This window comes from Bombina bombina, chromosome 11 (genome assembly GCF_027579735.1).
Source record: "Bombina bombina isolate aBomBom1 chromosome 11, aBomBom1.pri, whole genome shotgun sequence".
NCBI classification, from domain to species: domain Eukaryota; kingdom Metazoa; phylum Chordata; class Amphibia; order Anura; family Bombinatoridae; genus Bombina; species Bombina bombina.
The window spans coordinates 9,742,196-9,756,829 of record NC_069509.1 but is presented as its reverse complement, the minus strand read 5'-3'; the positions used below and the strand labels follow the sequence as shown (position 1 = coordinate 9,756,829).

Here is a 14,634-nt window from a genome sequence, read left to right as displayed (position 1 = left end):
GACAGATAATCCTGTGACAACCACCAAAGAAGAGAGTCTCTGGTCTCTTGGTCCAGATTTATCTGAGGAGATAAATCTGCATAATCCCCATTCCACTGTTTGAGCATGCAAAGTTGCAGTGGTCTGAGATGCAAGCGAGCAAATGGAACTATGTCCATTGCCGCTACCATTAAGCCGATTACCTCCATACACTGAGCCACTGACGGGCGAGGAATGGAATGAAGAGCTCGGCAGATGGATAAAATGTTTGATTTCCTGACCTCCGTCAGAAATTTTTTTATGTTCACCGAATCTATCAGAGTTCCCAGGAAAGGAACTCTTGTGAGAGGGATAAGTGAACTCTTTTGTACGTTCACCTTCCACCCATGAGATCTTAGAAAAGCCACCACGATGTCCGTGTGAGAGTTGGCTAGTTGGAAAGTTGACGCCTGGATTAAGATATCATCCAGATAAGGCGCCACAGCTATGCCCTGCGGCCTTAGAACCGCCAGAAGGGACCCCTAGCACCTTTGTGAAAATCCTGGGAGCTGTGGCCAACCCGAAGGGAAGAGCCACAAACTGGTAATGCTTGTCCAGAAAGGCGAACCGGAGGAACTGGTGATGATCTTTGTGGATAGGAATGTGTAGATACGCATCCTTTAAGTCCATGGTTGTCATATATTGACCCTCCTGGATCATTGGCAAAATAGTCTGAATGGTCTCCATCTTGAAGGATGGAACTTTGTTTAGGATCTTGAGATCCAAAATTGGTCTGAAGGTTCCCTCTTTTTTGGGAATCCACAGATTGGAGTAGAACCCTTGCCCCTGTTCTGTTTTCGGAACTGGGCAGATCACTCCCATGGTATATAGGTCCTCTACACAGCGTAGGAATGCCTCTCTTTTTGTCTGGTTTACAGACAATTGAGAAAGATGGAATCTGCCCCTTGGCAGCAGCCGGCTTCTTGGCCTGTTTACCCTTGTTCCAAGTCTGGTTAGACTGGTTAGGTCTCCAGACTGACTTGGATTGAGCAAAATTCCCCTCTTGCTTTGCGGCAGGGGAAGAGGTAGAGGGACCACATTTAAAGTTCTGAAAGGAACGAAAATTATTTTGTTTGGTCCTCATCTTATCCTGAGGAAGGGCATGGCCTTTCCCTCCAGTGATGTCTGAAATGATCTCTTTCAGTTCAGGCCCGAATAAAGTCTTACCCTTGAAAGGGATGGCTAAAAGCTTAGATTTTGAAGACACATCAGCAGACCAGGACTTAAGCCATAACGCTCTACGCGCTAAAATGGCAAAACCTGAATTCTTCGCCGCTAATTTAGCCAATTGAAAAGCGGCATCTGTAATGAAAGAATTAGCTAGCTTGAGAGCCCTAATTCTATCCAGAATATCATCTAATGGGGACTCAACCTGAAGAGCCTCGAACCAAAAGGACGCTGCAGTAGTTACAGGAACAATGCACGCTATAGGTTGGAGAAGAAATCCTTGGTGAACAAATATTTTCTTCAGAAGACCCTCCAATTTTTTATCCATAGGATCTTTGAAAGCACAACTGTCCTCGATAGGTATAGTTGTACGCTTAGCCAGGGTAGAAATAGCTCCCTCCACCTTAGGGACCATCTGCCACGAGTCCCGCACGGCGTCAGACATGGGAAACATTTTCTTAAAAGTAGGAGGGTGAGCGAACGGAATACCTGGTCTATCCCACTCCTTAGTAACAATTTACGAAATCCTCTTAAGGACTGGAAAAAACATCAGTGTAGGCAGGAACCTCTAGGAAGCTGTCCATTTTACACAATTTCTCTGGAACTACAATAGGGTCACAATCATCCAGAGTCGCTAAAACCTCCCTGAGCAATAAGCGGAGGTGTTCTAGTTAAATTTAAAAGCCGGCATATCTGAATCTGTCTGAGGGAACATATTTCCTGAATCAGAAATCTCTCCCTCAGCCAGCAAATCCCTCACTTCAGAACATTGTGAGGGTACATCGGATATGGCTAATAAAGCGTCAGAGGGCTCAGCGTTTGTTCTCACACCAGACCTACTGCGCTTCCCCTGCAACCCAGGCAGCTTAGATAAAACCTCTGTGAGGGTAGTATTCATAACTGCGGCCATATCTTGCAGGGTGAAAGAATTAGACGCACTAGAAGTACTTGGCGTCGCTTGTGCGGGCGTTAATGGTTGTGACACTTGGGGAGAATTAGATGGCAAAACCTGATTCTCTTCTGACTGAGAATCATCCTGCGACATACTTTTAGTAGCTAAAATATGGTCTTTACAATTTATTGACCTTTCAGTGCATGAGGGACACATTCTAAGTGGAGGTTCCACAATGGCTTCTAAACATATCGAACATTGACTTTCGTCAATGTCAGACATGTTGAACAGGCTAGAAATTACTACAAACAAGCATGAAAACACTATTTAGTGAAAAAAATAATCTTAAAAAAACAGTACTGTGCCTTTGAGAAAAAAAGTATACACGTTCTGCAAAACAGTCTAAACATGCACCAATTATTTCAAAATGTTGTATGTAGACCCACTATAGGTAGTTAAGATTGCACCACAGAAAATTTTAACAATTAACCCCTAAATTTCCAAAACGGATCGTAATTAGCCCAGATCCGGAAAAAAACAAACACTCTCAGCACCTTGCCACAGCCCTGCTGTGGCCCTACCTGCCCTCAGGGATCAAAAGTATGGGGTAAAAGCTTCGATTTGGCCCAAAACATCCACCAGGGTCCTCAGAAGTTAGAGCTTGTTGTTTACTGACAAAACTAACTGCGCATCTGAGGCGCGAAAATAGGCCCCGCCCATCTCACTCAATGTTTCCTGAGCCTTAAAGAACTGCACCAGAGCGGTTATAACTAGCCATGTGGGTCCTAAGACCCGAAAATTAAGCCATGTGTGTCCTAATAAAATTGACCAAAAACGTTTATTGCCCACAAAAACGTTAAGCACTTCCAATCAACCAAAAAAACGTTTGCTCACAAACATTCGATTCAGTGTCAACCATATTAGAAACTGGCCCCATATGCAAGCTAAGTAATGCCCTTCTTTTAGCTCTAGGATTACTGCTTACCCTTACCATCCTGGGTATAATGTCAGCCTTTCTGAAATACACAGTCTCTCCAGAAAAATATGACTTAACATACCTCACTGCTGCATAGCATGAAACCGTTCCTCACACTGAAGTTTCCTGTACTCCTCAGCCTCTGTGGGAACAGCAATGGACCTTAGTTACAAATGCTAAGATCATCATCCTCCAGGCAGCAGTCTTCATCCATCTGCTGCCTGAGAGTAAATAGTACACACCGGTACCATTTAAAATAAACTCTTGCTTGAAGAAATTAAAAACTAATATTTCACTTTACCCTTCCTAGTACTTAGAGTAGGCAAAGAGAATGACTGGGGGGTGGAGCTAAGGGAGGAGATATATAGACAGCTCTGCTGTGGTGCTCTTTGCCACTTCCTGCAGGGAAGGATAATATCCCACAAGTAAAGGATGAATCTGTGGACTCGTCTTACCTTTATAGAAGAAATTACACACATACGCGTCAGATCTAGCACCCCTTGCACACCTGTGTTAGTGCTACTCACTCTGTATATCGAATAAAGTCACCTGGCTTCAAGTTCCTGAGTCCTCGCCTTTCTTCTTGTATTCTATAATATATATATATATATATATATATACACACACATACATACAAATAAACATACACACACACACCGCCCTTTATCGCCCTGCAGCCAGTAGTTGCGTGCATCCTAATAAACCAAAGCTGACCCAACACTATCACATGGCACTGTATACAAAGACAAAAACACTCTGAAGATGCTCAGCTCACGCTTCCTTGTAACCAGACAAAACAATGCAACTGCCACAATAAACACACATCTGTCTCTGTAGCAGAATGAGGAGTTGCAGACACAGCACTTAGTAATAAAAAAACAATTTATTACAAAACACACAGGTTTCCAGAGTGAATCAGGAGAAAGTGAGGGAGAACGCTCTGTATCGGAAATTGGTAAATACATCGATTTTAGAACTGCTGCCGGCGACAGTGAGAACCTGTAGAATAAAATAAAGAGGTTGAGCTGACTCTTCACACCCCCTGTTATTTACTAACAAAACCCTTGATCTGCCCCCGATAACCTGCGGTGTTCAGCAGCGAGACCACAGTCACATACCTTGTTCTCCTGGGACCCCTCATTGACACTCAGCGAGTATATGCAGCGCAGGGAGCTGGGGATCTGGGCCCTGATGTCACCATTTATCTGGCAGTGATTTACATGTGGCGCCTGTCCGGCGCACAAGATCTGGGACAAGGAGAAAACATTTCATGTAAGGGAAGAAGGAAACACAGTGAAATGACAGGTTGGTTTAGGGATGAATAAAGGCTTTACACCTTATGTATTGCTAAAGTGAGGAGCACCGGAGATCCAATAGTAGCAAAATGCACTTTTATTAAATATTGGAGATAAAAAAAAAGGAGGCGAGAGATGGATAGAGATAGAGAGATGGATAGAGATGGAGATGGATAGAGATGGATAGAGATAGAGATAGAAATGGATATCCAATAGTAGCAAAATGCACTTTTATTAAATATTGGAGATAAAAAAAAAGGAGGCGAGAGATGGATAGAGATAGAGAGATGGATAGAGATAGAGATGGATAGAGATAGAGATGGATAGAGATAGAGAGAGAGGAAAGGCATTCGAACAGCTGACGCTTTCTGCTAGATGCCTTATTCCTAGCTCATGATTATGGGTACAAGGGAATCTCACCATATCTTGGTAGAACTGAACTTGAAGCTGGCTCTCCTGTATGGGGAACACAGTGGTTGGTGTCACAGAGCGCAGGTGCCAGAGAGTCAGCAGGGGGCCCCCACCGCAAACCTGAAAGAAAAGGCGATTTACAGCTCTTGGACAAACAGCAACGAGAAGGGGCGTTACACAACTAGGAAAAACGGTATGAAGGAACAGATGAGACTAAAGGGACGTTTTACACTAGATTTTTCTTTGCATAAATGTTTTGTAGCTCTATTTATATAGCCCATATAGGTTTTTTTGTTTTTAAAATGTATAGTTTTTTTTTATAACTTTGTGCTGATTTTTAGACTCCTAACCAAGCCCCAAAAAGTTTTAAGAGAATACCGAAATATCTACTCCAGCTTGCTCCCGTTTGTGTAAAGGGTCTTTTCATATGCAGAGGGAGGGGGTGTGTGATATTTCCGACTTGCAGCGAGTGTTCCAGTAACCTTTTAAACAGAACTAAACTGGAAGCTTCTAAGTACGTTTTTAAACTGTTTTATACTGGATTTTTATATCAGTATCTGTGCATCTTATTCTTTATAGTAATGTCTATTACATGCAGTTATATGTAAATAGGTGTATACTGTCCCTGTATAGTAGTGTCTATTACATGCAGTTATATGTAAATAGGTGTATACTGTCCCTGTATAGTAGTGTCTATTACATGCAGTTATATGTAAATAGGTGTATACTGTCTCTGTATAGTAGTGTCTATTACATGCAGTTATATGTAAATAGGTGTATACTGTCCCTGTATAGTAGTGTCTATTACATGCAGTTATATGTAAATAGGTGTATACTGTCCCTGTATAGTAGTGTCTATTACATGCAGTTATATATAAATAGCTGTATACTGTACCTGTATAGTAGTGTCTATTACATGCAGTTATATGTAAATAGGTGTATACTGTCTCTGTATAGTAGTGTCTATTACATGCAGTTATATGTAAATAGGTGTATACTGTCCCTGTATAGTAGTGTCTATTACATGCAGTTATATGTAAATAGGTGTATACAGTCTCTGTATAGTAGTGTCTATTACATGCAGTTATATGTAAATAGGTGTATACTGTCTCTGTATAGTAGTGTCTATTACATGCAGTTATATGTAAATAGGTGTATACTGTCTCTGTATAGTAATGTCTATTACATGCAGTTATATGTAAATAGGTATATACTGTCTCTGTATAGTAGTGTCTATTACATGCAGTTATATGTAAATAGGTGTATACTGTCCCTGTATAGTAGTGTATTACATGCAGTTATATGTAAATAGGTGTATACTGTCCCTGTATAGTAGTGTCTATTACATGCAGTTATATGTAAATATATGTAAATAGGTGTATACTGTCCCTGTATAGTAGTGTCTATTACATGCAGTTATATGTAAATAGGTGTATACTGTCTCTGTATAGTAGTGTCTATTACATGCAGTTATATGTAAATAGGTGTATACTGTCTCTGTATAGTAGTGTCTATTACATGCAGTTATATGTAAATAGGTGTATACTGTCTCTGTATAGTAGTGTCTATTACATGCAGTTATATGTAAATAGGTGTATACTGTCCCTGTATAGTAGTGTCTATTACATGCAGTTATATGTAAATAGGTGTATACAGTCTCTGTATAGTAGTGTCTATTACATGCAGTTATATGTAAATAGGTGTATACTGTCTCTGTATAGTAGTGTCTATTACATGCAGTTATATGTAAATAGGTGTATACTGTCTCTGTATAGTAATGTCTATTACATGCAGTTATATGTAAATAGGTATATACTGTCTCTGTATAGTAGTGTCTATTACATGCAGTTATAAGTAAATAGGTGTATACTGTCCCTGTATAGTAGTGTATTACATGCAGTTATATGTAAATAGGTGTATACTGTCCCTGTATAGTAGTGTCTATTACATGCAGTTATATGTAAATAGGTGTATACTGTCCCTGTATAGTAGTGTCTATTACATGCAGTTATATGTAAATAGGTGTATACTGTCCCTGTATAGTAGTGTCTATTACATGCAGTTATATGTAAATAGGTGTATACTGTCTCTGTATAGTAATGTCTATTACATGCAGTTATATGTAAATAGGTATATACTGTCTCTGTATAGTAGTGTCTATTACATGCAGTTATAAGTAAATAGGTGTATACTGTCCCTGTATAGTAGTGTCTATTACATGCAGTTATATGTAAATAGGTGTATACTGTCCCTGTATAGTAGTGTTTATTACATGCAGTTATATGTAAATAGGTGTATACTGTCCCTGTATAGTAGTGCCTATTACATGCAGTTATATGTAAATAGGTGTATACTGTCCCTGTATAGTAGTGTCTATTACATGCAGTTATATGTAAATAGGTGTATACTGTCCCTGTATAGTAGTGTCTATTACATGCAGTTATATGTAAATAGGTGTATACTGTCCCTGTATAGTAGTGTCTATTACATGCAGTTATATGTAAATAGGTGTATACTGTCCCTGTATAGTAGTGTCTATTACATGCAGTTATATGTAAATAGGTGTATACTGTCCCTGTATAGTAGTGTCTATTACATGCAGTTATATGTAAATAGGTGTATACTGTCCCTGTATAGTAGTGTCTATTACATGCAGTTATATGTAAATAGGTGTATACTGTCCCTGTATAGTAGTGTCTATTACATGCAGTTATATGTAAATAGGTGTATACTGTCCCTGTATAGTAGTGTCTATTACATGCAGTTATATGTAAATAGGTGTATACTGTCCCTGTATAGTAGTGTCTATTACATGCAGTTATATGTAAATAGGTGTATACTGTATCTGTATAGTAGTGTCTATTACATGCAGTTATATGTAAATAGGTGTATACTGTCCCTGTATAGTAGTGTTTATTACATGCAGTTATATGTAAATAGGTGTATACTGTCCCTGTATAGTAGTGTCTATTACATGCAGTTATATGTAAATAGGTGTATACTGTCCCTGTATAGTAGTGTCTATTACATGCAGTTATATGTAAAACAGAATTTATGTTTACCTGATAAATTACTTTCTCCAACGGTGTGTCCGGTCCACGGCGTCATCCTTACTTGTGGGATATTCTCTTCCCCAACAGGAAATGGCAAAGAGCCCAGCAAAGCTGGTCACATGATCCCTCCTAGGCTCCGCCTTCCCCAGTCATTCGACCGACGTAAAGGAGGAATATTTGCATAGGAGAAACCATATGATACCGTGGTGACTGTAGTTAAAGAAAATAAATTATCAGACCTGATTAAAAAACCAGGGCGGGCCGTGGACCGGACACACCGTTGGAGAAAGTAATTTATCAGGTAAACATAAATTCTGTTTTCTCCAACATAGGTGTGTCCGGTCCACGGCGTCATCCTTACTTGTGGGAACCAATACCAAAGCTTTAGGACACGGATGATGGGAGGGAGCAAATCAGGTCACCTAGATGGAAGGCACCACGGTTTGCAAAACCTTTCTCCCAAAAATAGCCTCAGAAGAAGCAAAAGTATCAAATTTGTAAAATTTGGTAAAAGTGTGCAGTGACGACCAAGTCGCTGCCTTACATATCTGATCAACAGAAGCCTCGTTCTTAAAGGCCCATGTGGAAGCCACGGCCCTAGTGGAATGAGCTGTGATTCTTTCAGGAGGCTGCCGTCCGGCAGTCTCATAAGCTAATCTGATGATGCTTTTAAGCCAAAAAGATAGAGAGGTAGAAGTTGCTTTTTGACCTCTCCTTTTACCAGAATAAACAACAAACAAGGAAGATGTTTGTCTGAAATCCTTTGTAGCATCTAAATAGAATTTTAGAGCACGGACAACGTCCAAATTGTGTAACACAATGAAGGTACAATTATCTCCTGGTTAAAATTTTTGTTGGAAACAACCTTCGGAAGAAAACCAGGCTCAGTACGTAAAAACCACCTTATCTGCATGGACCAGATAGGGCGGAGAACACTGCAGAGCAGATAACTCAGAAACTCTTCTAGCGGAAGAAATTGCAACCTAAAACAAAACTTTCCAAGATAATAACCTAATATCTATGGAATGTAAGGATTCAAACGGAACCCCTTGAAGAACTGAAAGAACTAGATTAAGACTCCAGGGAAGAGTCAAAGGTCTGTAAACAGGCTTGATTCTAACCAGAGCCTGAACAAACGCTTAAACGTCTGGCACAGCTGCCAGCCTTTTGTGAAGTAAAACAGATAAAGCAGAGATCTGTCCCTTCAGAGAACTCGCAGAAAATCCTTTCTCCAAACCTTCTTGTAGAAAGGAAAGAATCTTAGGAATTTTATCCTGTTCCATGGGAATCCTTTAGATTCACACCAACAGATATATTTTTTCCATATATTATGGTAAATTTTTCTAGTTACAGGCTTTCTAGCCTGAATAAGAGTATCTATTACAGAATCTGAAAACCCACGCTTTGATAAAATCAAGCATTCAAACTCCAAGCAGTCAGTTGGAGGAAAACCAGATTCGGATGTTCGAATGGACCCTGAATAAGAAGGTCCTGTCTCAAAGGTAGCTTCCATGGTGGAGCCGATGACCCATTCACCAGGTCTGCATACCAAGTCCTGCGTGGCCACACAGGAACTATCAAGGTCACCGAAGCCCTCTCCAGATTGATCCTGGCTACCAGCCTGGGAATGAGAGGAAACGGTGGGAATACATAAGCTAGGTTGAAGATCCAAGGTGCTACTATTGTATCCAATAGAGTCGCCTTGGGATCCCTGGATTTGGACCCGTAACAAGGGACCATGAAGTTCTGACGAGAGGCCATCAGAACCAAGTCTGGAATGCCCCATAATTGAGTTATTTGGGCAAAGATTTCCAGATGGAGTTCCCACTCCCCCGGATGCTCCTCCATCGCCAGGGAACTCCTTGTTACCCCCTGATGGTTGATATATGTAACAGTCGTCATGATGACTGATTGAAACCTTATGAATTTGGCCTTTGCTAGTCGAGGCCAAGCCTTGAGAGCATTGAATATCGCTCTCAGTTCCATTATGTTTATCGGGAGAAGAGAGTCTTCCCGAAACCATAGACCCTGAGTTTTCAGGGGTTCCCAGACCGCGCCCCAGCCCACCAGACTGGCGTCGGTCGTGACAATGACCTATTCTGGTCTGCGGAAGCTCATTCCCTGTGACAGGTTGTCCAGGGTCAGCCACCAACGGAGTGAATCTCTGGTTATTTGATCTACTTGTATCGTCGGAGACAAGTCTGTATAATCCCCATTCCACTGTCTGAGCATGCCCAGGTGCAATGGTCTTAGATGAATTCGTGCAAAAGGAACTATGTCCATTGCCGCAACCATCAACCCTATTACTTCCATGGACTGCGCTATGGAAGGAAGAAGAACAGAATGAAGTACCTGACAAGAGCTTAGAAGTTTTGATTTTCTGGCCTCTGTCAGAAAAACCTTCATTTCTAAGGAAACTATTATTGTTCCCAAGAAGGGAACTCTTGTTGACGGGGACAGAGAACTTTTTTCTATGTTCACTTTCCACCTGTGAGATCTGAGAAAGGCTAGGACAATGTCCGTATGAGCCCTTGCTTTTGACAGAGACGACACTTGAATCAGGATGTCGTCCAAGTAAGGTACTACTGCAATGCCCCTTGGTCTTAGCACCGCTAGAAGGGACCCTAGTACCCTTGTGAAAATCCTTGGAGCAGTGGCTAATCCGAATGGAAGTGCCACAGGTAATGCTTGTCCAGAAAGGCGAACCTTAGGAACCGAAAATGTTCCTTGTGGATAGGAATACGTAGGTACGCATCCTTTAAGTCCACCGTGGTCATGAATTGACCTTCCTGGATGGTAGGAAGGATCGTTCGAATGGTTTCCATTTTGAATGATGAAACCCTTAGAAACTTGTTTAGAATCTTGAGATCTAAAATAGGTCTGAATGTTCCCTCTTTTTTGGGAATTATGAACAGGTTGGAGTAAAAACCCATCCCTTGTTCTCCTAATGGAACAGGATGAATCACTCCCATGCTTAACAGGTCTTCTACACAGTGTAAGAATGCCTGTTCGAAGATAATTGAGACCCGTGGAACCTTCCCCTTGGGGGTAGTTCCCTGAATTCCAGGAGATAACCTTGAGAAACTATTTCTAGCGCCCAAGGATCCTGAACATCTCTTGCCCCAGCCTGAGCAAAGAGAGAAAGTCTGCCCCCCACCAGATCCTTCCCAGATCGGGGGCCAACACTTCATGCTGTTTTGGTAGCAGTGGCAGGTGACTTGGCCTGCTTACCCTTGTTCCAGCCTTGCATCGGCCTCCAGGCTGGCTTGGTTTGAGAAGTATTACCCTCTTGCTTAGAGGGTGTAGAATTTGAGGCTGGTCCGTTTCTGCGAAAGGGACGAAAATTTGGCTTCTTTTTAGCCTTAAAAGACCTATCCAGAGGAAGGGCGTGGCCCTTTCCCCCAGTGATGTCTGAAATAATCTCTTTCAAGTCAGGGCCAAACAGTGTTTTACCCTTGAAAGGGATGTTAAGCAAAAGCGCTCTGCGCGCCACGATAGCAAACCCTGAATTATTCGCCGCTAATCTAGCTAATTGCAAAGCGGCATCTAAAATAAAAAAGAGTTAGCCAATTTAAGAGCTTGAACTCTGTCCAAAACCTCCTCGTACGAAGATTCTTTATTGAGCGACTTTTCTAGTTCTTCGAACCAGAAACACGCAGCTGTAGTGACAGAAACAATGCATGAAATTGGTTGTAGAAGGTAACCTTGCTGAACAAACATCTTTTTAAGCAAACCCTCTAACCTTTAATCCATAGGATCTTGAAAGCACAACTATCTTCTATAGGAATAGAAGTGCGTTTGTTTACAGTAGAAACCGCCCCCTCGACCTTGGGGACTGTATGCTATAAGTCCTTTCTGGGGTCGACTATAGGAACTAATTTCTTAAATATAGGGGGAGGACAAAAAGGTATGCCGGGCCTTTCCCACTCCTTATTTACTATGTCCGCCACCCGCTTGGGTATAGGAAAAACATCGGGGGGCACCGGAACCTCTAGGAACTTGTCCATCTTACCTAATTTCTCTGGAATGACCAAATTGTCACAATCATCCAGAGTAGATAATACCTCCTTAAGTAGTGCGTGGAGATGTTGAAATTTAAATTTAAAAGTTACAATATCAGGTTCTGCTTGTTGAGAAATTTTCCCTGAATCTGAAATTTCTCCCTCAGACAAAACCTCCCTCCTGGCCCCTTCAGATAGGTGTGAGGGTATGTCAGAACAGATATCATCAGCGTCCTCTTGCTCTTCAGTGTTTAAAACAGAGCAATCACGCTTTCTCTGATAAGTAGGCATTTTGGAAAAAATGCATGCAATAGAATTATCCATTACAGCCATTAATTGTTGTATGGTAATAAGTATTGGCGCACTAGATGTACTAGGGGCCTCTTGTGTGGGCAAAACTGGTGTAGACACAGAAGGGGATGATGCAGTACCATGCTTACTCCCCTCATTAGAGGAATCATCTTGGGCAATATCATATCTATGGCATTATTATCCCTACTTTGTTTGGACATTATGACACAAATATATCACATATATTTAAATGGGGAGACACATTGGCTTTCATACATATAGAACATCGTTATCTGATGGTTCAGACATGTTAAACAGGCTTAAACTTGTCAACAAAGCACAAAAAACGTTTTACAATAAAACCGTTACTGTCCCTTTAAATTTCAAACTGAACACACTTTATTACTGAATATGTGAAAAAGTATGAAGGAATTGTTCAAATTTCACCAAAATTTCACCACAGTAACTTAAAGCCTTAAAAGTATTGCACACCAAATTTGAAAGCTTTAACCCTTAAAATAACGGAACCGGAGCCGTTTTTACATTTAACCCCTATACAGTCCCAGGTATCTGCTTTGCTGAGACCCAACCAAGCCCAGAGGGGAATACGATACCAAATGATGCCTTCTATAAGCTTTTTCAGTGGTTCTTAGCTCCTCACACATGCATCTGCATGCCATGCTTTCCAAAAACAACTGCGCATTAGAGGCGCGAAAATGAGGCTCTGTCTATGACTAGAAAAGGCCCCCAGTGAAAAAGGTGTCCAATACAGTGCCTGCCGTTTTAATTAAAACAATCCCCAAGATTTAACAACTATTAAAAGTAATAATCTGCCAAATATACTTAGTAAAGTAATCGTTTTAGCCCAGAAAAATGTCTACCAGTTTTTTAAGCCCTAATGAAGCCCTTTATTCTTTTACTTAAACTAAGAAAATGGCTTACCGGTTCCCATAGGGAAAATGACAGCTTCCAGCATTACCGAGTCTTGTTAGAAATGTGTCATACCTCAAGCAGCAAAAGTCTGCTCACTGTTTCCCCCAACTGAAGTTAATTCCTCTCAACAGTCCTGTGTGGAAACAGCCATCGATTTTAGTAACGGTTGCTAAAATCATTTTCCTCTTACAAACAGAAATCTTCATCTCTTTCCTGTTTCAGAGTAAATAGTACATACCAGCACTATTTTAAAATAACAAACTCTTGATTGAAGAATAAAAACTACATTTAAACACCAAAAAACTCTAAGCCATCTCCGTGGAGATGTTGCCTGTACAACGGCAAAGAGAATGACTGGGGAAGGCGGAGCCTAGGAGGGATCATGTGACCAGCTTTGCTGGGCTCTTTGCCATTTCCTGTTGGGGAAGAGAATATCCCACAAGTAAGGATGACGCCGTGGACCGGACACACCTATGTTGGAGAAATAGGTGTATACTGTCCCTGTATAGTAATGTCTATTACATGCAGTTATATGTAAATAGCTGTATACTGTCCCTGTATAGTAGTGTCTATTGCATGCAGTTATATGTAAATAGGTGTATACTGTCCCTGTATAGTAATGTCTATTACATGCAGTTATATGTAAATAGGTGTATACTGTCCCTGTATAGTAGTGTCTATTGCATGCAGTTATATGTAAATAGGTGTATACTGTCCCTGTATAGTAGTGTCTATTACATGCAGTTATATGTAAATAGGTGTATACTGTCCCTGTATAGTAGTGTCTATTACATGCAGTTATATGTAAATAGGTGTATACTGTCCCTGTATAGTAGTGTCTATTACATGCAGTTATATGTAAATAGGTGTATACTGTCCCTGTATAGTAGTGTCTATTACATGCAGTTATATGTAAATAGGTGTATACTGTCCCTGTATAGTAGTGTCTATTACATGCAGTTATATGTAAATAGGTGTATACTGTCCCTGTATAGTAGTGTCTATTACATGCAGTTATATGTAAATAGGTGTATACTGTCCCTGTATAGTAGTGTCTATTACATGCAGTTATATGTAAATAGGTGTATACTGTCCCTGTATAGTAGTGTCTATTACATGCAGTTATATGTAAATAGGTGTATACTGTCCCTGTATAGTAGTGTCTATTACATGCAGTTATATGTAAATAGGTGTATACTGTCCCTGTATAGTAGTGTCTATTACATGCAGTTATATGTAAATAGGTGTATACTGTCCCTGTATAGTAGTGTCTATTACATGCAGTTATATGTAAATAGGTGTATACTGTCCCTGTATAGTAGTATCTATTACATGCAGTTATATGTAAATAGGTGTATACTGTCCCTGTATAGTAGTGTGTATTACATGCAGTTATATGTAAATAGGTGTATACTGTCCCTTTATAGTAGTGTCTATTACATGCAGTGTAACGGTACCAACCGGATACCAAGGGTTAACACCAGGGAACAATGTCCTGCATAGGGAATCAGCAATTCACAACCCAGCCAGTTTTCAGGTTTAAACAGAATGACATTTATTAAAAGGCTATGCCTAGTATTTATGCAGGTTTGACCCC

General features: G+C 40.7%; 1 protein-coding gene across 2 annotated transcripts in view; it reads right to left on the bottom strand.

Annotated features, from left to right (window-relative positions):
* Positions 1–3,917: 3,917 nt before the first annotated feature.
* Positions 3,918–14,634, bottom strand: part of THOC6 (THO complex subunit 6) — a gene marked incomplete in the record, with an annotated part of 63,902 nt that continues 53,185 nt past the window's right edge. For both annotated transcript variants that reach the window (XM_053695052.1, XM_053695053.1), the window contains 3 exon segments: positions 3,918–4,052; positions 4,172–4,300; positions 4,769–4,879. In XM_053695052.1, the coding sequence (XP_053551027.1) occupies positions 3,969–4,052; positions 4,172–4,300; positions 4,769–4,879 (324 nt within the window).